We start from the raw sequence: 25683 nt of genomic DNA, 5'->3' as shown, positions 1-25683 counted from the left end.
TATCTTTGGTGAGGTGCCTGTCAAGATCTTTGGTCCATTTTCAAATCAAATGTTTGTTTTCTTCTTGTTGAGTTTTAAGAGTTCTTTGTATATTTTGGATAATAGTCATTTATCAGATACCTCTTTAACAAATATTTTCTCCCAGTTTGTGGGAGAAATATCTTCTAATTCCCTTGATATAGTCTTTAAGGGAGCAGTTTTAATTTGAATGAAGTCCAGCTTGTCAATTATTTCATTCAAGGATCATGGTTCTAGTATAATATTTAAAAAAGTATCACCAAATCCAAGATCATTTAGGTTTTCTCCTATGTTAATTTCCAGAGGTTTTATAATTTTTCATTTTACATTTAGGTCTATGCTCCATTTTGAATTAATTTTTGTGAAGAGTAGAAGGTCGGTCTCTAGATTCTTTTCTTTTCTTTTTTTATTAAAGTTCGATTTGCCAACATATAACACCCAGCACTCATCCCATCAAGTGCCCTCTTCAGATTCTTTTCTTTGTAGGTGGATTTCCAGTTGTTCCAGCACCATTTGTTGAAAAGACTATCTTTGCTCCATTGTATTGTTTTTATTCCTTTGTAAAAGATCAATTGACTATGTGGAGGTCTAATTCTGGGCTTTCTACTCTGTTCCATTGATGCTCGCTCCATTTTCCCCAATACCACATTTTTCTTGATACTACAGCTTTACAATAGGCCTTGAAGTTGGGTAGCATCGGTCCTCCAATTTTGTTTTCCTCTGATATTGTGTTAGATATTTTAGGTTTTTTGCCTCTCCATGCAAACTTTAGAAGCAGTTTGTCAATATCCATAAAATAACTTGCTAGGGTTTTAAGACTACACTGAATTCATAGATGAATTTGGAAAGACCTACCATCTTGACAATATTATACTTCCTATCCTTGAACATGGACTATATATTCATTTTTTAGTACTTTGATTTCATTCTATATAGTTATGTGGTTATTCTTATATAGGTATTATGCAAATTTTGTTAGATATATATCTAAATGTTTCATTTGGGGATGGTAATATAAATGCATTGCTTTTAATTTCAAATTCCATTTGTTCGTTGTTGGTATACAGAACAGCAGTGGACTTTTTATATATTAACCTTGTATCCTGCAACCCAGTTAACCAAATCATTTGCTTTATTTTTAAATATTTATTTATTTATTTATTTATTTATTTATTTATTTATTTATTTATTTATGTTGGGGAAGGGCAGAAGGAGAGAGAGAGAGAGAGAGAATCCCAAGCAGACTCTTAGGGCATGGAGACTGATAAGGGGTTGGATCTCATGACCCTAAGATCATGACCTGAGCCAACACCAAGAGTCCAATACTCAACTGAGCCACCCAGGTGCTCCCCTAAACTGTTTGCTTTAAATTCATACAGTTTTTTGTTGTATGTAATGAATTCTATTTATGTTTGTAAATTGTCCCTTAATAAAGATGATAATGATAAAAACATCATGTAGAGTTTTTCACATTTATTCTAAATTTTCAAATTTATTAGCATGAATATTTTCATGATACTCATTTTTTCAATATACATGCAATCACTATTGTAGTTTTTGATAGCTTTCTCTATCATGTATTTGTTTTCTAATTCAGTGATTAAGGCATTCATCTTCAAGTTACTGGGATAATAGTTTAATCTCATGGAAACTCACATCACTGAGATCTTGTTTTCTAATTTAGCTGCATCCCACAAGTTTAGGTATGTCATATATTAATATTACTCACTTCAAAATATTTTCTAGTTTTTTTTTAATGATCTCTTCCTTGACTCCTAGATATTTTAGGAGTTTTTGCTTAATTTTCAAAGTGGATGGGCATTTTTTAGTTGTATTTTTATTATTTATGTCTAGCTTCTTAAGTTTTTTTTTTTTTTTAAGATTTATTTATTCATGAAAGACATAGAGAGAGAGAGGCAGAGACATAGGCAGAAGGAGAAGCAGGCTCTTTGCAGGAGGTCGATGTGGGACTTGATCCCAGATTGCAGGATCACGACCTGAGCTGAGGGCAGCTGCCCAACCACTAAGCCACCTAGGTGTTCCACTTCTTAAGTTTAAAAACATAAAATAGTATTTAAAATCTATCTCTGATAGCTCCAATAATAGTCATCCATGGTCCATTCCTCTTGTTACTGAGGTGAGATAGTATTTTAACTAATGAGGGCCTGACTGGGCTGCTTGGGCTATTTTGAATTTTTCTATCATTGGCGGGCCCTGCTCATTCACTATAGCCATCCAGGGGTCTAACTGAGAATCTAGGGTTTTGCTAGACACCTCCCCTTGGTGGATCCAAACTTCAAGTGTTATCTTTTCAGCAGTCAAGCAACAGAAAACTCCTCTTTGATCTTCAACAGCTTTTGGCCTACTTTCCTATCCCTGTTATAAAAAGCAGTTGCAGAAAGTTGGTTCACTTGAAATTCTTTTTTCTCCAGGATCTTGATCACACAAGTCCTGTTATCCTGACCATCCTCTCATGTATCACAAATGCTTTTTAAAAAAAGTTTTTCTCTGGCTAGGAAAGGTGTTTTGTGTTAGTGTGCCACATGCTGCTCCATGACAGCCAGAAGCAGATATCAACTGCTTCCATTCTTGACTCTTGATAATCCATTTCATACATGGCAGCAGGAAAGTTTACATCAATTTTGATCAGAGAATGATGCTTCCCTACTCCAATAGCTTTTTATCACATTTATAATAAAATCCCAACCACTTTCCATGACTTACAAGATGCTGGTCCTTGCCTCTCTTCCCAGCCTCATCTTATATCCCACTCCCATCCCTCACACATGGTTATTCTCCAGCCCCAATGACCTTCCTTCTGTTGTTTAAATATGCCAAGCTTGGTACACTCAGGCCCTTCATACCAGCTGCTTCCTCTATCTGCAACATACATCTAACCAGGTCTTTGTGTATCCGGCTTCTCAGTTCATGTGACAACAACTCAGAAAGGCTTTCCCTGGACCATGGCCATCTAAGTTAGCTCCTCTCCATCATGCACATCACGTTACAATGTGTTTCCTTAGTGTTGATATTTTCCCTTGCAATTATCTTGTTAGTTTATATTTTGTTTTGTTTTGTTACATTAGAATATAAGCTCTAGGAGGAAATATCTTGTCTTCTAATCTTGTGACCAGATTGAAGGAGGCTGATAGTGTACACGTGTGGGATTAATCCACCTTGCTTTGAGGGCTGAGACAGAGAATGGAGTGGAGGCTGACAAACACCATGGCCCCAGGCTTGATTTAAATATTTGCTCAATCCACATGATATTTCTGAGAATTTGCTTTTAGGAGTTCCTTGTTTGATTTAGAGGTTTAAACATACTCTCCACATAGGCACTCTGATTAAATAACCCAAGATTCTTCAGTTCTGCCATTTTCTATTTAACTTCTCTGTGTAGCTATAATTTTATAAGTGCTTATTAAATCCGTTCAGGAAAGTAAACAGACCTGAAAATCAAGGAGAGTTTTCCCTGGGTGAAAATAGTTTCTAATTACAGTAATAATAATAAAAAAAGATCAATCAACATGGTAGTCTTCTTTAAAAAAGTTTTTTAGTTGACATTACATTTAATATGTATTCCTCTATTTTCCCTTCTCATTTTAAAATTCTGCTAGTAACTGTAATTTTTCTAAGATGTAGCATGTTTTAATCAGCAAAAACATGTTTCAAGTTTGAACTTGCATAAATTTGAAAAAATCACATAAGATTTTAATGCAACATTAATCACAGAAATATATTAAGCATTTAAACTATATATTAAGGATATTCTTGCTCTTAAGTTCAGGTAACTTCAATTATTTCTCATGAATATCCTTTGTATGTTAGCAAGTATATACAGAAAGTAGAAGAGTTTGGTTCTCACTTACCTGCTTGCATAGAAATTTAAAGATGTGCATGAATTCTGTAGGAAGAGGGAATCTTCACTTCATTCACCAAAGTGCTATATGAGACCCAGAACCCAACCCAAGGTTTTGTTTGTAAGAAATAAGAGAACCATGCTGGATGTGTGCAACTGGAGGAAGCCCAGCCCAACAGCCATCACCTGTCTGTATATACTATGAGCTCCAATCACATGGCATTTCTTTCTTTCTTTCTTTTCAACCACTCCCCAGAAATGCCTCATCATGCATCAAGACCTAAGTCCCACAGCACACCATCTGGGAAGTCTTCCCTCAGCATTCTGCTGCATTCTGTCCATACCTTGATTAGAACATTTATTTTATTGTATTGTCTCCTTCTACCAGGCTGAGTGGTCTTACCTGCCAATCTTTTTTGTGCCCTTTCAGAGGTTTCTATTTCTACTACAGATTAGATACTCAGTAACATTCCTTAAATGAATAATCAGCCATAAGAACTTCACCTGCCTTTCTCCATTAACAAAGTTCTCATTGATCTTTAAAACTTATCCTCCAGAAGTAATAGTTTGTATGATTAGCTGAAAGACCAAATTAAGCTTTTTGATAACTGCCTTCAGCCTTATTATCCAATGCTATAGATTTATACTTTATTTTTCTTCTGAAGGGGAGGGGTTATACTGATCACTTTGAGTATCTGATAAAATCTCTGGATACTCTCTCCAGAATTTATCCACAACCACTTATACACAAAACTGATTAGTATCAACCTCTGAAGGTAGATGACCTGCTTCAAATTCCAGTTCTGCCATTTATTAGCTGCGACCTGGGGAAAATTACTTAACTTCTCTGTGCCTTGGTTTCCCCATCTTTAAATAGGGATAATAATAGCATATATCTCATAGGGTTGTTGTGAGGATTGAGTTAATCATATAAAATGTTTACACTGGTTGGGCATAGTACGCCCTATATAAGCCTTATATCACCTATTAGGCTCCAGGAACTGGAGATGCTAAGAAAAATTAGATATGATTCCTTCCCTTGAGGACCCAAAGGCTCACAGGAAAGACAGATGTGCAAATAAAGACAGTATGATAGAGATCTGGACAAAGGGACAGAGAGAAAGGAGCACTTTCCTCCTAAGGCCTAAGTGGGGAGTCAAGGAGTGGCCCATGAGGGAGGTGGCATTTTAGCTGAGTCTTGATGGCTGAACAGGAGTTGCTAAGTTGGATTCATTGAGAATGTACATTTTAAGCAGATATAAGGAAAGACAATCTATGCAGGCATGTGAAAGCATGAGGGGCAGTGGGAGACAGAGCTACTGCGAGCGGCCTTAACATAATGTCTGAGGTATAAGGTGCTGGGGAGTGGAGCTGAAGCACATTGCACATGCTATAAATTATCTTATTCAAAACCCATGTTCAACCACCTTCTCCTTTCGCCCTCCCTAGTGGACAGTTGGGGAATCAAAGCACTAGGTTTTCCCAAACAAGTGAGGGTCTGTGACAGGTCATAAGGGGAGGGAAGGGCTTCTCTTACAGAATAAAAATGCAAAGCCTAAAAAGGAGGCTTTTTGCCTTTTTGCCTGAAGCTTGAGTTTGAGGCTTTAAGACAGGAGGGTGGGAGGCATCTGCTAACAGGTGCAGTGGGAAGACCCAGAGAGCTTGAGTCCCTTGGTGTAATGAGTAGCTACGCTGCCAGGACCACCTCCCTCTGGACTTCTTGTTTGTGAGAAATATCTCAGCTGACCCCACTTCGCTAGCTTAGAGCCAAATGCAACCCATCACTGACTCAAGTAGTAAGCAATGCAGAGTCAGCAGAAGCCTTGAATGTTCTGTATAGGAGAGCATTTAGGGGTTCAATGTGCAGATCTTCAGTCAAATTACTTGATGTTTAACTTGAGAAATCAGTTATCCTCAATCTGAGCCTCATTGGGAAGAGATGTGGTAAAACTTGTTTTAGAACATTGACTTTAGGGGCACCTGGATGGCTCAATGGTTGAGCGTCTGCCTTAGGCTCAGAGCATGATCCCGGGGGCCTGAGATCAAGTCCCACAACGGGCTCCCTACATGGACCCTGCTTCTCTCTCTGCCTCTCTCTCTATCTCTCATGAATAAATAAATAAAATCTTAAAAAAAGAAAACACCGACTTTAACCACAGGACACTGGATAGAGTGCAGGAGGTCAAAAGCAGAGGACTAGTGAGAGTTTGCTGGGATCTTTCCAGGGTGAAGTAAATCTTGACTAAAGACTCAAATTATTTCATAACTTACAGTGGATTCTAGCTGAAATTTTTAGACAAAAAAATCAAACCAAACCAAAACATTCTGATGGCGCTGGGGTTTTGAAATATTCTTTGAGACTTATAATACCTTTATGACTAAATGTTTTAGAACAAGTTGCTCTGAGGTTCTTCACAAGAGAGAAGCCTTTTTTTTTTTCATGTACTATAAATTCCTGTAGCATCTTGTATTATCCCCAGGAATGCAGTGAAGAGACCAGAAATAATTGGTGAGAATAGCCAGGACTGAAAGAACAAATAATTTAAGATTCATTATTCCATGCTACTGGTACTCACAGTGCTTTAGAATCTGTTGATAACCAAAGTAGTAGGAAGTTTAAGTGCAATTCCATTTCCTTCATGTTGCTCTAACTTCAAAGCTGTAACATTGCTCCTCTGTAGGGCCTGGGTCAGGGTTAATTAAGTCTTGGAAGTTGGGGGTGTAATTTAAGAGATAATGAGCAAGACTTGCCCCCAAATATCTAATCTCGCTTTCTTGTTCAAGAATGCTTGAAAAGTCCACAGCGGAGATCATCTACTCTGAAGAATAAAGGAAGGAAGGAAACCTGCCCAAAGCAAGTGCCTCAGGTAGCACATTTCCTCAGGTAGCACATTTCCATCAGTAACAGTCTGATGAAGGTAACCTGAGGCCCAGATTGAGGATGACTGAATTCTTCTTTAAATTAATTAATCAATTAATTAATTAATTAATTTACATTTTTTAATTGGAGTTCAATTTGCCAACATATAGCATAACACCCGGTGCTCATCCCATCAAGTGCCCCCCTCAGTGCCTGTCACCCAGTCACCCCCACTCCCCGCCCCTTAAATCTATATAACTAGTAATAGGCCATGCTGGGATTTGAACCAAGGTTTGTGTAAGTGCAAAGCTGTGCTTTTAACTCAGACATTATACTGTAGCCCCTCCCAGGCCCTAAGCCTCCCTGCTCCCCGGTCCACATGGTTAACAGGTCACACCCTCAAGCTAAAGCATGTGAGCTAGGTTGCTAGATGGGTTGTGACAACTTTCTGCTAGTTCTCTAGGAGAAGACTTAGTCGCTGTAAGGCCAAGCCTGACATGCGTGTGGCTTTGCTGAGGAATGTCCTCATTCCTGGCCAGTGCTGAGAAACATCCTCACGTCACATTTGGGAGTGGAGATGGGTCTTCATGAGATAGAACAAACTGTCCAATCCTCCTGTAAGTTGCCTAGCACTGTTCAGACCAGGAAGAGGGGATGCACAATTAGGATTCATATCTATTTAGATCAAACAATATGTAAATCCCAGGGATATTCTAGGGCTTAATGATTTACCTATCCTGGGAATCTCTGGATTCCCTAACCTCCAGAATCTCTGGAACGTTGTTCTAAGAGGGATGCATTTAAAATCTGGCACTCTTGCCTAAGGACTGCATATGTAGGAAGAGTGTAAGAATGCTCAGATCAAAATGCTTCTCTTCCTTCTCCCACACAGAGGCAGAGAGAGGGTGTCTTGCCTTCAGACGCAGATCCCGAATCAGAGGAAGAAGCTGTAACAGGGCTACTGAGTGTAGCTGCCACAAACAGTTTCCTGGTATTGCCTTGAGGGGCTCCATAAAGATCCGTGAGTTACAACCCCCAGAGAACACAGCTCCCTTCTAAGACCAGAGAGCCATGAGCTCAGCAGCATTCTGAGGCTCCAAGGAAGGAGGAGATAGCATGTGAGCTGCTTTATGGTCAGTGGTTTCAGTTGGCTACTGAGGCTTCTTCTAAGAGCCCACAGCACTCACCTCGGCCTGCCAGATGGGGTTCACGGTGTTGCCTATGATCTTGGATCTCCTCTCCTGTCCGTGGTGTGGGAGGGCAGGGAAGATACTGTGCTTTCCAGGCTGAATAGAAATCTTCAGGTAAGGGTCTGGGTTGAAGAACATCCCTTTCTTCAACCCCATGGCCTGGAAATCTATAAAATAAGGAACATTTTGACTTAAGTGTGTTTCGGTGAGGTTAAAGGTCATAATATCAGACCTTACATAAGGAGAAAAGTCCATCTAAAATATGGAAAAGCCTTTCCAATCTTTAGACTGTTTTCTACCTCATTATAAATATGGGCTGCGAGAGCCCATTATATAGAACATTTACTGGCATGTTTAAAACCATTCCTTGTAAGAAATCAAAACAATTGGCATTGTGGTCACTGTGTGTTTTAAGAGAAGACTGTTGGCCCTTCCTGGACTGGACTTCCAGCATTCCTAGGGCAGGTTGGGGTGAGGGTGTGAGGTCACATCAGGAAACTTGGTGGACATAGAGGCAAGGCATTCAACTTTGAACATTCTATGGATCTAGGTGAAAATTCCTCTGCAAAGTGGAGACATGAGAAAACCAAGGGCTATAGTTTCACAATGAATACAGTAGGTCTATCATCCCATGTCTGCATGGCAGGACCAAAATGGGAACCAATTAACAAGAGATTTTGTCTCCTTCCCCAGCCCCATGCTGCCCATCCTGCATGGCATCCCTCTCAGGCTTCAGGATTTCACTGAGCTCTGGTTAATGAAATTTCCTCTTGGTTTCTGGAAGGTAGTTGAATAGTTTTACAGGCTCCTGCTGTTTCTGCAGGTTTGTACAAATAATTGTTTTTCTCAAGCATTTCAACAGGAACATAAGAATGGCAAGTCGGAAGTGGTTGGCTTTCTGCCTTAGTAACAAAAGTACTGAGTTTCTTCTTCCTTTTGCTTTTTAACTTAGACACATGCTAATTTTGTCAACTGATTTTTTTTTTAAAGACTTTATTTGAGGGGGGAGTTGTAGGTTCACAGCAAAATTAAGAGGGAGTACAAATTTTCCCGCATACTTCTTGCCTCACATATGTAGAGCCCCCCCATTACCAACATCCCCACTAGAGGGGTACATATGTTACCACTGGTGAACCTATAATGACATCATTATTGCTCAAAGTCCATAGTTTACATTAGTGTTCACTCTTGGTGGTGTACATTTATGGGTTTTGACAAATGTATCCATTATTAAAGTTTATACAGAATATTTCTCACTGCCCTAAAAATCCTCTATGCTCTGCCTCCCCTGTCTCCTCCCCTAGCCCCACCCCCAGGCAACCACTGATCTCCTGACTTCACAGTTTTGCCCTTCCCACAGTGTCATATAGTTGGAACCATACAGCATGTAGCCTTTTCAGATTGGCTTTTTTTTTTTTTTTCACTCAGTAATACGCATTTAAGATTCCTCCATGTTTTTTTCTGGCTTGACAGGTCATTTCCTTTTAGCAATGAACATCAATCCATTATCTGCATCCATATCATTCTTCCATTCACCTACTGAAGAACATCTTGGTTGCTTCCAAGTTATGGCAATTATGAATAAAGCTGCTATAAGCATCTGTGTGCAGGTTTTGTACAGACTTAAGTTTTTACCTCATGTGGGTAAATACCACAAAGTGCAATCACTGGATTCTATGGTAAGAGTATGTTTAGTTTTATAACAAATCACCAAACTGTCTTTGAAAGTGGTTGTACCATTTTGCATTCCCACCAGCAACCAATGAGAGTTCTCATTGTTCTACATTCTTGTCAGCATTTGGTGTTGTCGGTTTTCTGAATTTTGGCCATTCTAATAGGTATGTGGTGGTATTTCATTGTTGTTTTAACTTGCATTTCCCTGGTGACATATGATATGGAGCATCTTTTCATATGATTCTTTGTCATCTCTATATTTTTTGGTGAGATGTCTGCCAAGATCTTTGGCCCATTTTTTAAATTGACTTGTTTGTTTTCATATTGAATTTTAAGAGTTATTTGTATATTGGATAATGTTCCTTTAACAGGTTAATGTTTTGCAAGTATTTTTTTCCCAGTGTAGCTTATCTTCCCATTCTCCTGACATTGTTTTTGTAGCTCAGAAGTTTTAATTCTAACAAAGTTCATCCTTTATCAATTATTTCTTTCATGTACCGCATCTTCAGTGTTGTAGCTAAAAAACCATTGCCATATCCAAAGTCATGTAAGTTTTCTCCTGATACCTTCAAGAAGTTTTGCAGTTTTGCATGTTATACAGAAGTCCGATCCATTCTGAGTTATTTTTTAAAATTGAGATATAATTGACATATAAGATCATATTAGTTTCAGATGTACAACATAATGATTTATATACTTGTATTATATATGTATGTAATGCAAAAACAATTACCAAATAAGTCTAGTTAACAGCCATCACCATACATCATTATAACTTTTCTTCTGATGAAAACTTTAAGATCTACTCTCTTCAGTTTCAAATATACAATGCAGTTATTATTAACTTTAGTCACCATGCTCTACATTACACCCACATGACTCATTTGTTTTACAACTGGAAGTTTATATCTTTTAAACACCTGTCACCCATTTTGTCCAGCCCCCACCAATCTGTTCTCTGTATCCATGAGCTTGATTTTTTTTCAGATTCCACATATAAGTGAGATCATATGGTATTTGTATTTCTCGGTCCGACTTATTTCACTTAGCATAATGCCCTCCATCCATGTTGTCACCAACAGCAAGATTTCACTCTTTTTTTTATAGCTGAGTATCATTGTATTGTATGCATATACCACATTTTCTTTATCTATTCATCCAGCAGTGGACATTTAGGTTGCTTCTATGTTTTGGGGATAGTAAATAATGCTTCAATGAATGTGTCGGGGGGTGCATATATCTTTTTGAGTTAGTGTTTTCATTTTCTTTGGATTAATACCTAGAAGTGGAATTGCTGAATCTTATGGTAGTTCTATTTTTAATTTTTTTGAGGAACCCTCATACTGCTTTCCATAGTGGCTGCACTAATTTATGTTCCCACCAACAGTGCACGAGGGTTCCCTTTCTCTACCTCCTCACTAACACTTCTTTTCTCTTGTCTTTTTGATACTAGCCATTCTAACAGTGTGGGAGGATATCTCATTGTGGTTTAGATTTGCACTTCACTTATGATGAGTGATACTGAGCATCTTTTGTGTATTTATTGGCCATCTGTATGTCTTTGGTGAGATGTCTATTCAGATCTTCTGCACATTCTTCAGTCAGATTTTTTTCTGAGTTGCATGAGTTCCTTTATATATTTTGGATATTTCAGAGATATAATTTGCAACTATTTTCTCTTACTCCTTTTCATTTTGTCGACAGTTTGCTGTGCAGAAGCTTCTTAGTTTGATGTAATTCCATTTATTTATTTTTGCTTTTGTTGCCTTTTTGGTGTCAAATCCAAAAAAATATCACCACCAATACTGATGTCAAGGAGCTTACTGCCTATGTTTTCTTCTAAAAGTTTTGTGATTTCAAGTCTTATGTTCAAGTCTTTAATACATTTTGAGGTTTTTTTTTTTTTTGTGTGTGTGTATGGTGTAATATAGTGGTCTAGTTTCATTCTTTTGTATGTGGCTGTTCTGTTTTCCCAGCATCTTTTATTGAATAGACTGTCTTTTTCCCATTGTATGTTCTTGGCTCCTTGTTGTAAATTAAATGGCCATAAAAGGGTACGTTTATTTCTGGACTCTGTATTCTGTTCCTTTGAATCCTTTGATCTATGTGTCTTGTTTTTATGTCAATATCTTACATTTTGATTGCTATATATATATATATATATATATATATATATATAGTTTTATAATATAGCTTGAAATCAGGAATCATGATTCCTCCAACTTTGTTCTTCTTTCTTCAGATTTCTTTGGTTATTTGGGATCTTTTGTAGTTCCATACAAATTAGAATTTTTTGTTCTATTTCTGTGAAAAGTGCCATTGGAATATCAACAGAGATTGCATTGAATGTGTAGATTGCTCTGAGTAGTATGGGCATTTTACTTATCTTAATTCTTCTCATCCATGAGCATGGACTATCTTCCCATTTATTTGTGTCTTCTTCAATTTCTTTCATCATTTTTTCCTTGTTTTCAGTGTATAGGTATTTCTTTCCTTGGTTACCATTTATTCCTAGGTATTTTAGTCTTTTTGATACAATTGTAAATGAGATTGTTTTCTTAATTTCTCTTCCTGAGAGTTCATTATTAGTACAAAAACACAGCAGATTTTTGTATTTTGATTTTGTATCCTGCAACTTTACAGAATTTATTAGTTCTAACAGTTTTTTAGTAGGTTGGGTTGATTTTTGTAAAGGATATAAGTTCTGGATACAGATTCTTTTTTTTTTTTTTTTTTTGCATGTAGATATCCAGTAGTTCTAGTACCATTTGTTGAAAAGACTGTCTGTTCTACTGTATTGCCATTGTTCCTTTGTCAATGATCAGTTGACTAAATTTATGTGGATCTATTTCTGGATATTCTATTCTGTTCCATTGATCTATTTGTCTATTCTTTCACCAATATGACTGTCTTGATTACCAGGATTGTGGTAAGTCTTGATGTTGAGGAGGTAAGCTCTCCAGCTTCAATCTGCTCCTTCAATATTATGTTGGTTATTCTGAGTCTTTTCCCTCTCTCTATAAATTTTAGAGTCATTTAATCAATATCCACAAAATGCCTTACTGGCGTTTTAATTGGGATTGTAATGATTCTATAAAAAAATCGAAATCTTGACAATACTGAGTCTTTTACTCTATCAGCATGGCATATCTTTCCATTCTTTAGTTCTTTAATTTTGTTCATCAGTTTTGTAGTTTTCCTCATACAGACCTTGTACATATTTTGTTAGGTTTATATCAAAGTATTTAATTTTGGGGGGTACTAATATAAAAAGGCATTGTGTGTTTAATTTCAAAATCCATTTGTTCATGGCTGGCATACAGAAAAGCAATTGACTTTTTTGCATTAATCTTGTATCCTGCAATCTTGCTGTAATTGCTTACCAATGGAACTTTAGGCATACATTTTTTATCAGGGCTCATTTAACATGAAAATGCCAGTTGACTGACTGTCTTCCAAGGACACTCATGTATTTCATGTCTGTGGTCTTAGATCTCTGACATTCGTGGCCTGCAACATTTATTGGTTTGACAACAAGCAAAGGCAAGCAAAGTTTTCCAACTGTGTTCTTTGGAGTCCTAGAGCTTCATGCCATCATGTCTCCTCAAACATTGCTTAGGATAGAATTTAGTATATAGGGCTCTGAGCTTTGTATATCATTTTAGGTAGGGTAACTTACTTTTTTAAATATATATATACTTTTAATTTTTGAATTATTCTAGATTTACAGAAGAGTTGCAGAGATAGTACAAAGATTTTCCACATAATTTTATCCAGTTTGCCTCATTGTTAATTTATTACAGAACTATGGTCCATTATGAAAGCTAAGAAATTAGATCACTCAACTAAATACTATTAACTAAATTATTTATTTATTTGGATATCACTAACTTTTCCACAAATGTACTTTTATGAGCAGCTTAATTCTTATCTGTTTTACCAATTGAACTTCATGTGAAATTTCATTTAGACAAGGAGTCTGCTGGCTGCTTCCCTCCCCAGGCTTTCCCCTATCTCCACTTAATAAAGTTCTAGATAATGCTAGTGACGATGGAGGCAAAGTAAAATTACAGCTTTTCTTCTCATCATCTCAAATTTAGCATCTATTACTTCAATATCTTTATGAGGTCAAGGAAAATGGAGCAGATATTTTTAATTTTTTTTTACAGATGAGCAATTGAGGCATATAGAGGTGCAGTAACCTCTATGTAGGTAAGAGTCAAATTGAAGTAGGTCTCCTGACTGCCGGTTGACCTTCATATTGTCTCCACAGGGCCTTCAGGTGAGCAAAACATACCTGAGAGAGAAAAGCTGATCAGCCTCCGACTTCCTTGCCCTTGGACAGTCTCATCAGAGCCAATGCTTTTAAAAATCTGTAAGAAGAAGGAAAATGGGAGACAAGCGAAACAAGCATTGAAATAGATACTCACACTGCAAAACAAACATGCTTAATCACAGTTATTTTTCCAACTACAGTTTACAAACACAACAGTGTTGTGATTTTATTAGGCTACTATTGATTAAAACAAGCTTCTAGCAATCTAACGTCTTTCCCAGTAATAGAGGATCTGCTATAGTGGGGATGAAGGGTATTTTTCAGAGTAATGGAAATCAACAAACACAATTACTGTAATATTAGAGGCTCATTGTAACTACTTATGTAAACAACATCTTTTCACATTCAAATTTGCAAAAAGTATTTATTAAAGCAGACCCTAAAGCAATAGAAGGATAGGTCAATAGATGTTTACTCTTGTAATTATAATGTGTTTCCATTTAGCAAAGATTACTATTAAACTGCTGTACCTCCATTTCTTCTGATCTGTATTATTATCTAGGGATTTCCAGGAAATCCTATGTATTAAGGAAGAGCCTGAGCATAGTATTAAGAAACTACTCTGAGGTCTCTCTTATTTAATTGCTTTCCTGGGAAATTTCAGAACATAATTGTTACATGGGTTATCTGTAAGTCTAGTAGGTATTTGAAATCCAGGTTGCTAAAATGTTTTATTTTCCTTCATTGCTCAATACATATCTATCTGCTAATGTATTAAACAGAACAGCTGGAGTCCTTGCTTACATTTTCCTCTAGGAAAGTTCTGTTCAGTAATGATTCTGAACATTTATTCAAAGCAGATTTACTGTTTGATACATTGCATTTGCAGAAAATAATTTTAAAAATCAAAGTATTAAGCAAATTCATACAGTGTCTACTTTCTAGAAGATAATCTGTACCACAGAAGGAAAAAAATAGAAAACTTGATGACCTCTAGCTCAGTCTATTTGTTGTAGGTTGCGTGGCTTGTTTCTCTTTCTACTGCCTTTCAGTAGCCTTGATGCTATAAGACTGTGATTGGATGTTACCATCAAGTTACCTTTATAAGACTTGAGTGTAATGACTGGGCATCACTAGGGCTACAGCTTTGGCCCAGGAGAGTACAAAGAGATTTTAAGAATACCTCCGCACATTGAAGCTGGTGCCCCTGGTGTGCCTATATGCTTGGCTGCAGCTTATGTGCAAATCTCCTCAGTATGCCTGCCTTCAGACCCAAATGTAAGGTGCATCTCAGGGCTGTTGGGCTGCTTAGCAGGGGCATATGGAATGGATCTCGGCATCAAGTGAGGTAAGAGACAGGTCTGTTCTCTAAGAGTCTCATTGGATAATAAAGAATCAGAGGAAGACATGGCCTGCGATTTGTGAATTGGGAATGTGAGCTGGTTCCAAGGCATTATTTCCTTCAATTTGGAAAGCCTGATCCTTCCTACCCTATGTTTGTTCTTCACATTGCCTGGATGACACAGGGCAACAGAGGTCAACAAACAGCTCAGAAACTGCATCCTCAGGCTGGACCACTCTCTTGACTCTTAAAGTGGCCTATACATATAGGCATAAATCAAAATTCCTTAATGTCATATATTTTTCTTCTTTGTCAGACCTGTGTGCAGACAAAGGCCTTAGGAGCTCTTGGCAGGCTGGCCACACCCCTTATATTGCTGTACCGACCTAAGTAGGACAATGATAATTGTCTTCCTAATTCTAGTTTAAAGGTACCAACATCTAGTTTATCTTATCAGAATATAAATTCCTTGAAGACACAACAAAAACTATACTTTTAATATAAATTTGTAGAATTATAAGTCTAAAATATGTGGATTCCAATTTCAAAAAGTGTAGGATTAAACTATGCATTTCATAATAGGCTAACATGAGCTTAAACATGCAATTATAACAAAGAATAGTATGTGCGTTCCTTCATGTTTAAAGCATGCATATTTTGCTTCTTCATATTTAAATATTCCTCTGCTGTCCAGGGTATTTATAAAAAGGATCTTCATGTTTATGGCCTCAAAAAGAGACATATAGACAAAAAGAGAAATGTGTATTTTTCAGAAGCTACTAAGCTCAAAGGCGAGACACACATCTAAAACTCCATAGAAGTCTACTTCACTCATGGCTTTCTGCTAACATTATTTACAAAGTCATCTTGGCACCACGTTGATGATACGAACAGGCAGGCAATAGCAGCTGGGGTAAACATTTTCCAGGAAGTAAAGAGGTTTGTCTGTCTCAGGAAGGTTCTGCATCCTGACTTCTTGCTTGAGGTGAGTTCCAGGGGCGAGTCTGAGGTAACAAACACCCTACCATTTGTTGACTGGGAAGACAGTGTGAAGACTCAGCAGGATAGTTCAGCCTCCAACACAGGTGATGATGAGGCACATTACCAGACTGCTCATCTTCTCAGGTCCACAGGTTCTCTTACTTCCCTGTGCTCTTCCTCGGGTCTGATGCCTCACTGTTACTCTAACCAGTTGGTGCTGGGTCCTGAGATCCCCTCTCAGATGCAGCCCTGGTAGTTTCACTGTTTGTTTCATACACAAATGTTTCCACAACAAAGCCTGCTTGGCAAATGGCTTCACAGATTCAAAGCCGGATCTGTTGGTGGTGTGTGAAGATCCCGTAGGATACTGAGAAGGCCCTTGGCATTGAATTAAGGGCTCTGGGGTTAATTCTGATGTATCTCTCCTACTCCCATTCTCATTTTCTCTTTATGTCCCCCTGCTTGAAGGGTTACAAGTATGAATCCACACCACTGTTGCATACTCCCAAAGTACAATTCAGTAAAAAATAGAGTGGAGATCAGGCCTTTTTGCCCTGGCAGGGGACCTCCTGCTTCAGTGGTATGAAGATGTGTAGCTGTGAGGACTAGGCCCCGTCCACCTTAACGCTGCCATGTTTTTTAGACTCTACTTTTCTTTTCATGGTACCACCTCATGAAGATAAGGCTGTTTGCTGGAAACACATGTGCCTCAAACGCACAGTCACATAAGCATGTTGGCCTGCATCCTCTATCTTCCAGTCTCTGAGGACACTGAGTTTTCTCAGACAGGTGCACTCTCCTTCCCAGCAGTAGGCAGGTGTGCCCGGGGGCTAGGGTGCCTGTCATGGAGCATCCACTGTACTCAAAATTTAGGCCAAAACTAATCTAAAGACATATATGAAGAGACTTAGAGTTGAATACAAAATAGGTGTGTATTTTGAGGTAAAAAAGGAATTTTCAAAGAACCCTCTTGCATGTCAAAGGCGACTCAGTTGTTTCTCTGAACATCCCAGACCTGGCTTTTCTTCCTCAAGTAAAAGCTGGAAAAGCTCCATGTAGCACACCCGGCATTTCCAACAGGGGTGTGGCCGCATTATGCCCAGTTCTGATGCATTAACTCCATTTGTACATCCACAATTATTCTCAAATCATTGTAGAATGACTCTTCACCCTAAAAATGCTGACAGGGTTTGTTTAGTTACAGAACAATTAAACCAACAATGATGTCAGAAATTGAGATTCATGACTTCACTGAACCTTTGTTTATTTACCTAGCCCAGATAACTCTGATTTTCCTATAAATGAAAAGTGTTGGGCTCCATAGATTGATAACATGCATCTAAACTAAAAATCAGGTGCCAAACTAACACTCCACTACAGATAATAAAATGTCCAAGCTGTGGCATATTAGTAGCCGAGAGCAGGGAATTACAGGTTCCGTTTTAGATCAGAGATCAGTGATTCCTGCACAGTTCAATATCTTTTGCCTCCAAGTAAAATCTAGCAAATAATCTGATACGCTTCCAAGTCACCTTAAAAAACATCAAAAAATATCAAACAAATCCAAGTCCCAAGTTCCATTCCTTCCACCAAAGCTCTGAAGTATCCAAACATGCAAATAATAAACAGAGAAACGTACTAGAAATATTTATAGAGCACTTTTGAGTATATTTGCTCCATTGAACCCTCATAATACAATTATTTGGTGGTTAAGCAACTCATTTCAAGTTCTCCAGCAGAAAGGTCCATAAACCTAAAGTGCAAAGTCATCTTTAGGGGCATAAAAGAATAACACATTAAATTTTAACAGCCACATCCCACGCAATTGGCCCAAGCCAAAGGGACACCTGTGGTGGAAGACTTACAAGGCCCTTGGAAGGGGGCAAGAGACAATTAACAGCAATGAAACCTGATTATGTGCCAAGCACAGAGCCAGTTCTTCCAGACACACTCTTTTAACGGTTTGCAAATGACGCATCATTCACTCACCACCAGTTCACAAATATGAAAATTGAGCTCAGAACAATTTGTTGACTTCCCAAAATTCACCTGGGATGAATCAATCTTTGGTTCCTCTGACTTGAATAGAATGAGTTGCAGAACCTGCCACAGTCTGTCAACCCCATGAAGCCATTTCTTCAGACCCAGGCTGGTGGCTCATCTCTCAATCTGTTCCTATTCTCTCTGTTTCTCTCTGCCTTCTGATGTTGCTGTCACCAAGCCAGCTTCCAGAGTCTTCACTGCTCCTACTTCATTGCCTTGATGGCAAGACATGGGCTTCCTAATCTCAGGGCTCTACTGCTGAACACTATGGGCAAAAAGAGAAGGGTTGGAAAAATGAGGGATTTCTCCTAGTTTTCACTGTGTGAATTGAACAAAACATGTTAGTTATTTAGGGATGATCTTCTTTCTCTGACTACTTTGGGCGATACAAGATTGCGGATATTAGCCAGGAGCAAATGTGTTTGGGGCAAAGGGCTGCCCTGTGTGACAGGCTAGGCATTTGGCTCTCGATGAAGAAAGTGAGGAGACTGTAAGAAGCACTGTACCAATGAGAATGCTGGCTGGAAGTAAGCAAATCCTGGGTGTTCCCTGATGATTTTTAGTTTTTCTAGCTATTTTTTGAAAGGTTTTAATTATTTATTCATGACAGACACACAGAGAGTGGCAGAGACAGAGGCAGAGGGAGAAGCGGGCTCCTCACAGGGAGCCTGATACAGGACTCGATCCTAGGACCCCAGTATCACACCCTAAGCCAAACCAGACTCTCAACCATTGAGCCTCCCAGGTGTACCTTTTCTAGCTACTTTTTAAGACATAGTTTCTTGTGTAGTGCAGACTGTTTTGAAAATAGGGGTATAGGGATCCCTGGGTGGCGCAGCGGTTTGGCGCCTGCCTTTGGCCCAGGGCGCGATCCTGGAGACCCGGGATTGAATCCCATGTCGGGCTCCCTGCATGGAGCCTGCTTCTCCCTCTGCCTGTGTCTCTGCTTCTCTCTCTCTCTCTCTCTCTCTCTCTCTCTGTGACTATCATGAATAAATAAAATCTTTAAAAAAAAAAAAAAAAGAAAAGAAAATAGGGGTATAACAAACTCTCCCAAATTCTAAGACATAGTTGAGTCATTCTGTTTGTTCTAGGGCTGAGGTCCCTGAGGTCCCAGGCATCAGACTCACCTGCAGAGCTTGATAAACTATAGATTGCCAGGCCTCATCTCAAAAGGTCTGATTCAGTAGGTTTGAGGAAGGCCCACGAGTCTGCTTTTCTACCAAGTTTCAGATGAGGCTAATGCTGTTGGGGAGACCACACTTGGAAAAGCATCAGTCTTGTGTCTACTTCTTTCAAATGGTAATAGAAAAACATCTTAGATTTGTCTGCAACTCTTATCTCAAACTAACTTCCAAGCACCAGAAGCAAGTTCTGTGATACCTTGGCCCATGCAGGCCCCATGCCCACTGCTCAAGCCTTATACCGATTAGGGACAAACAATCCAATTCTCTGCAGATCTCACTTCCTTATCTGGATAACAACCACCTAGCCAGTTGGTTCCTCAGTCTGTGATGGGTTCTTCGCTCTACTCTCTGTTCTCTGTGAAGTGATCACTGTTGCCTGGTTCAACCTGCAAAAGGCACTCTTGCCCTCACTGGGCACAGGCGATGCTGCAGGCTATATGGCCCCATGACATGTTTTCTTTAACCAATACAACAATTGAATTTTATTTTATTATTATTTTTATAGATTTTATTTATTCATGAGACACAGAGAGAGAGCTAGAGACATAGGCAGAGAGGGAAGCAGACTCCCCACAGGAAGGCCTAGGACCCTGGGATCACGACCTGAGCCAAAGGCAGATGCTCAACCACTGAGCCACCCAGGTGCCCTGCAATTGAGTTTTTTAAAGAATTAGTTTCCAATATATTTTTAAAAATCAAAGTATTTATTTAAAATTTGGGTTTCAGATTTTTTTCAGAATATCCAGCAGCAAGCAACTGAAACTGAAAAGCAGCAATACCATATCTTCCCAGGCCTCCTCTCTGGAGCCGCCTTCACCAATCCTATAAGACACTCATTGCTTTCCATGTTAATGCTGTGAAATCAGGATGTGGCTAATCATTGATGCATCTTATAATTACAATTGGAAAGCTTTTTCCAGCTTGGTGGAATGAATATCAATGATGCATCTTAATAGCCATAGCATTTTAGATTCCATAAAATGTGGTACCAGTTGACTCCCTGAAAGCTTTTGAATCCTTGCTCTGATGTGTATGTATATGTATGTGTGTATATGCTAGTATGCATTTATGTCCATATGGATAAAGACTATTTATTTATTCATGAGGGAAACACACAGAGAGGCAGACACATAGGTAGAGGAAGAAGCCCAATGTAGGACTCGATCCCGGGCCCCTGGGATCACCACCTGAGCCAAAGACAGATGCTCAATGACTGAGCCACCCAGGTGCCCCAAAATTGACCATTTTAAATGGAACAATTCAGTAGCATTTAATATTCACAGTGTTGTTCAACCACCCTTCTATCTAGTTTTAAACGTTTCAAGGACTCCAAGTAAAACCTTATACCTTATGCCCAGTAAGCAGTTTCTTCTCATCCTCCTCTCCTCCCCAGGAAGCCTCCAGTTTGCTATCTCCGTGGACTTACATGTTTTTGATATTTCATATAACTGGAATCATACAATATATGGTCTTTTGTGATTGGATTCTTTCACTTAGCGTAATGCTTTTGAAGTTCGTATGAATCAGGGTTTTCCAGAAAAACAGAACCAATAGGGGGTGTGTGTGTGTATGTGTGTGTGTGTATACGCATACATATAATAAGGAATTGGGTCACATATTTATGGAAGTTTACAAATCTAACATCTGCAGTCAGCAAGCTAGAGACTCAAGAGAGCTGATGGGAGAAGTTCCAGTCTGAAAGCCAGCAGCCTCGAGACCCAGGAAGGGCTCATGATTCAGTCTGAGACCAAAGGCAGGGAAAAACTGACATCCCAGCTAGAAGGCAGTTAGATAGGAGGAGGTTAGGATTTTTGTTCTCTTCCAGTCTTCAGTTCATAGAATGAGGCCCATGGACATCAGGGAGGGCTATCTGCTTCAGTCTATCAATAGAAATGTTAAGCTCATCCAAAAGTACCCTCACAGAAAAACCCAGAATAATGTTTGACCAAACATCAGGGCACCCTGTGTCCCTGTCAAGTTGACACATAAAATTAACCATCACACGGTTTGCCCCTGTGGCAACATCCATCAGCATATTAATCCTCTTTATGCCTGAATAATCCATTGTATATGCCACAGTTGTTTGTTCTTGTTGAAACCCTGTCAAATTATTTTTTCCCCTAGCTTTGAGATATAATTGACATATAACATGACATATAACATAACATTATAAGCTTAAGTAGTACAATGTGCTGGTCTGATACACGTATATACTGCAAAATGATTACAATCACAGTGTTAGATAACACCTCCATCATGTCCTATAACTTCTATTTCATTTTTGTGGTGAGAACATTTAAGATCTACTCTCAGTAACTTTCAAGTTCATAATATAGTATTATTATTATTTTTTATAATAAATTTATTTTTTATTGTTGTTCAATTTGCCAACTTACAGAATAACACCCAGTGCTCATCCTGTCAAGTGCCCCCCCTCAGTGCCCGTCACCCATTCACCCCCACCCCCCGCCCTCCTCCCCTTCCACCACCCCTAGTTCGTTTCCCAGAGTTAGGAGTCTTTATGTTCTGTCTCCCTTTCTGATATTTCCCACACACTTCTTCTCCCTTCCCTTATATTCCCTTTCGCTATTATTTATATTCCCCAAATGAATGAGAACATATAATGTTTGTCCTTCTCCGGTTGACTCACTTCACTCAGCATAATACCCTCCAGTTCCACCAACGTTGAAGCAAATGGTGGGTATTTGTCATTTCTAATGGCTGAGTAATATTCCATTGTATTCATAAACCACATCTTCTTTATCCATTCATCTTTCGATGGACACCGAGGCTCCTTCCACAGTTTGGCTATTGATCAATGGAACAGAATAGAGAACCCAGAAGTGGACCCTGAACTTTATGGTCAACTAATATTCGATAAAGGAGGAAAGACTATCCATTGGAAGAAAGACAGTCTCTTCAATAAATGGTGCTGGGAAAATTGGACATCCACATGCAGAAGAATGGAACTAGACCACTCCCTTTCACCAGACACAAAGATAAACTCAAAATGGATGAAAGATCTAAATGTGAGACAAGATTCCATCAAAATCCTGGAACATGGCAGTGCACATATCTCTTCAAGGCCCCATTTTCATATTTTTGGATGAAAACATATTTTTGGATGAAATCCCAGAAGTGGGATTGTTGGAGTATATGGAAATTCTTTTTTAATTTTTTAAAAGATTTTATTTATTTATTCATGATAGACATAGAGAGAGAGAGAGGCAGAGACACAGGCACAGGGAGAAGCAGGCTCCATGCAGGGAGCCCAATGTGGGACTCGATCCCGGGTCCCCAGGATCACGCCCTGGGCCAAAGGCAGGCGCTGAACCACTGAGCCACCCAGGAATCCCCTTTTTAAAAAAAATTTTGAGGAGCCTCTATACTGCTTTCCAGAGTGGCTGCATCAATTTACATTCCAGCCAACAGTGCACAAGGATTCCTGTTTCTCCACATCCTCACCAGCATTTTCTCTTATCTTTTTGATGGCCATTTTAATAGCTGTGAGGTGATAATTCACTGTGGTTTTGATTTATGTTTCCCTGTTGATGAGTGATGTTGTGCATCTTTTCATGTGTTTGTTGCCTATCTGTATGTCTTCTTTGGAGAAATGTCTATTCAGATCCTCTGCCCATTTTTAAATTGGATTGTTTGGTTTTTGGCTATTGAGTTCTATTAGTTCTTTATATATAGTTTGCATATTGACACCTTGTCAGATACATGATTTGCAAACACTTTTTCCCACTCTGTAGGTTATCTTTTCATTTTGTTGATTGGTTCTTTTGCCGTGCACAAGTTTTTAGTTTGATGTCTCACTTATTAATTTTTGCTTTGTTGCTTGTGCCTTTGGTGTCATATCCAGCATATCATTGCCAAGACCAATGTCAAGGAAATTTTTCTGTTTTCTTTGAGGAGTTGTATGGTTTCAGGTATTTCACTTCAGGTTTTAATCCATTTTGAGTTAATTTTTGTGAATGGAATGAGATAAAGGTCTACTTCATTTTTCTACATGTGATTATCCAGTTTCCCTAATACCATTTATTGAAGACACAGTCCTTTCCACATTGAGTATTCTTGACTTCCTTGTCAAATATTCATTGACATAGATATAAGGATTTATGTCTGGGCTCTTGTTTCTTTTCCATTGGTCTATGTTTCTATGTGTATGCCAGTACCATCTTGGCCTGATGACTATAGCTTTGTAGTATGGTTTAAAATCACGAAGTGTAATATCTCTAGCTTTGTTCTTTTTCAGGATATCTTTGACTATTTAGGGTCTTTTGTGACTCCATACAAATTTTAGGGTTTATTGGAATTTTGAAAAATATTGCACTGAATCTATACGTTGCTTTGGGTAGTTATAAACATTTAATGGTATTAATTCTTTGCTCCATGAACATAGAATATCTATTTTTTTGGTGTTTTCTTTAATTCCTTTCATCCAAGCCTAATACCTTTCAATGTACAGACTTTACTTCCTTGGTTGAATGTATTTCTAATTATTTAATTGTTTTTGATAGTATTGTAAATGGGATTTTTCTCTTTATTTCTTTGATATTTTCTGATAGTATGTGGAAACAACCAATTTCCATATGTTGATTTTGTATCCTCCAACTTTACTGAATTCGCTGATTAGTTTCAACAGTTTTCTCATGGCCTTCAGGATTTCTCGTGGTCTTCAGGATTTTCTATATACAACACCGTATTTTTTTAAAAAAGGTCATATCATTTGCAAACAAAGACAATTTTACTTTTTCCTTTACAATTAAGATGTATTCATTCCATTTTCTTGCCTGATTACTCTGGCTAGGACTTCCAATACCGTGCTGACCAGGATAGGTCAGAAGGGGGAACCCTTGTATTATTCTTGATAGTAAAGAAAAAAGCTTTCAACCTTTCACCATTGGTCTTTCACTCTGGTCTTGTAATATACAGCCTTTATTATACTGAGTTATGTTCCTTCTATGCCCAATTTGTTGTATTTTTTTTTTCATGAAAGGATGTTGTATTTTATCAAATGCTTTTTATGCATCTATTCACATGATCATATGATGTTTATTTTTCGTTATGTTGTTTATTTTACTTATTGATTGATTTGTATATATGAACCACTCTTGCATCCCAAGGATAAATCCCACTTGGTCATATTGTATGATCCTTTTAGGGTACTGTTAAATTCTGTTTGATAATATTTTGTTGAGAATTTTTCCATCTATATTTATGAAAGATATTGTTCTGCAGTTTTCTTTCTTATAGTGTCCTTATCTGGCTTTGGTTTCAGGGTAATACTGGCCTTGTAAAATGAGTTTGGAGGTGTTCCTTTCTCTTCATTTTTTTAAGTTTGAAAAGCACTGGTGTTAATTCTTTAAATATTTGATAGGAAAAACCAATGAAACCATCTGGTCCTGGGCTTTTTGGAGGGGAGGTTTTAGATTACTGATTCAATCTCCTTGCTTGTTATTGAACTGTTCAGATTCTTATTTCTTCATGATTCAGTTTGGTAGGTTGTATGTCTCTAGGAATTTCTCCATTTCTTCTAGGTTATCAAATTTGTTGGTATATAAATATTCACATTAATCACTTACTATCCTTTGTATTTCTGTAGTATCAGTTAGAATGTCTTCTCTTTTCATTTCTGATTTTATTATTCCAGTCTTCTTTCTTTTGATCTTAGTCTGGCTAAAGGTCTGTTGATTGCATCTTTCAAAAAAGTTAGTTCTTTGTTTTATTAGTCTTTTCTATTTTTTGGGGGGGTCTTCATTTATTCATGCTTGGATTTTTGTTATTTCTTTTTTTCTGCTAACTTTGGGCTTAGTTCTTTTTTTCTGTTTTCTTTAAAGTATGAATTTAGGTTGTTTATTCAATCATTCTTTTTTCTTTTTTTTTTTTTCATTCTTTTTTCTTAATGTAAATATTCATCACTATAAAATTCCCTCTTAAAACTGCTTTTGCATGGGTGGCTCAGTGGTTGAACATCTGCCTTTGGCTCAGGGCGTGATCCTGGGTCCTGGGATCAAGTCCTGCATCTGGCTCCCCATGAGTGTCTCCCATGAATAAATAAAAATCTTTAAAAAGAAAAGCCTGCTTTTGCAGCATACTGTAGGTCTTGAAATGTTGTATTTCCATTTTCCTTTTTCTCAAAATATTTTTAAATTTCCCCTTTGATTTCTTCTTTGGCCTGTTGATTGTTTAGGAATGTGTTGAGATCTATCTATCTATCTATCTATCTATCTATCTATCTATCATCTAT

At 38.1% G+C, this 25683-nt stretch overlaps 1 protein-coding gene across 4 annotated transcripts in view; it reads right to left on the bottom strand.

Annotated features, from left to right (window-relative positions):
• Positions 1-25683, bottom strand: part of HECW1 (HECT, C2 and WW domain containing E3 ubiquitin protein ligase 1) — a 441131-nt gene that overhangs the window by 142001 nt on the left and 273447 nt on the right. For all 4 annotated transcript variants that reach the window (XM_077864126.1, XM_077864125.1, XM_077864127.1 and 1 more), the window contains exons 6-7: positions 13899-13974; positions 7925-8094 (exon numbers count right to left, since the gene is read on the bottom strand). In XM_077864126.1, coding sequence (XP_077720252.1) covers positions 7925-8094; positions 13899-13974 — 246 coding nt within the window. The remainder of the gene's footprint in view (positions 1-7924; positions 8095-13898; positions 13975-25683) is intronic.

The sequence above is a fragment of the Canis aureus genome, chromosome 21 (assembly GCF_053574225.1).
Source record: "Canis aureus isolate CA01 chromosome 21, VMU_Caureus_v.1.0, whole genome shotgun sequence".
Lineage (NCBI taxonomy): Eukaryota > Metazoa > Chordata > Mammalia > Carnivora > Canidae > Canis > Canis aureus.
This window is presented reverse-complemented; position numbering and strand designations above follow the sequence as displayed.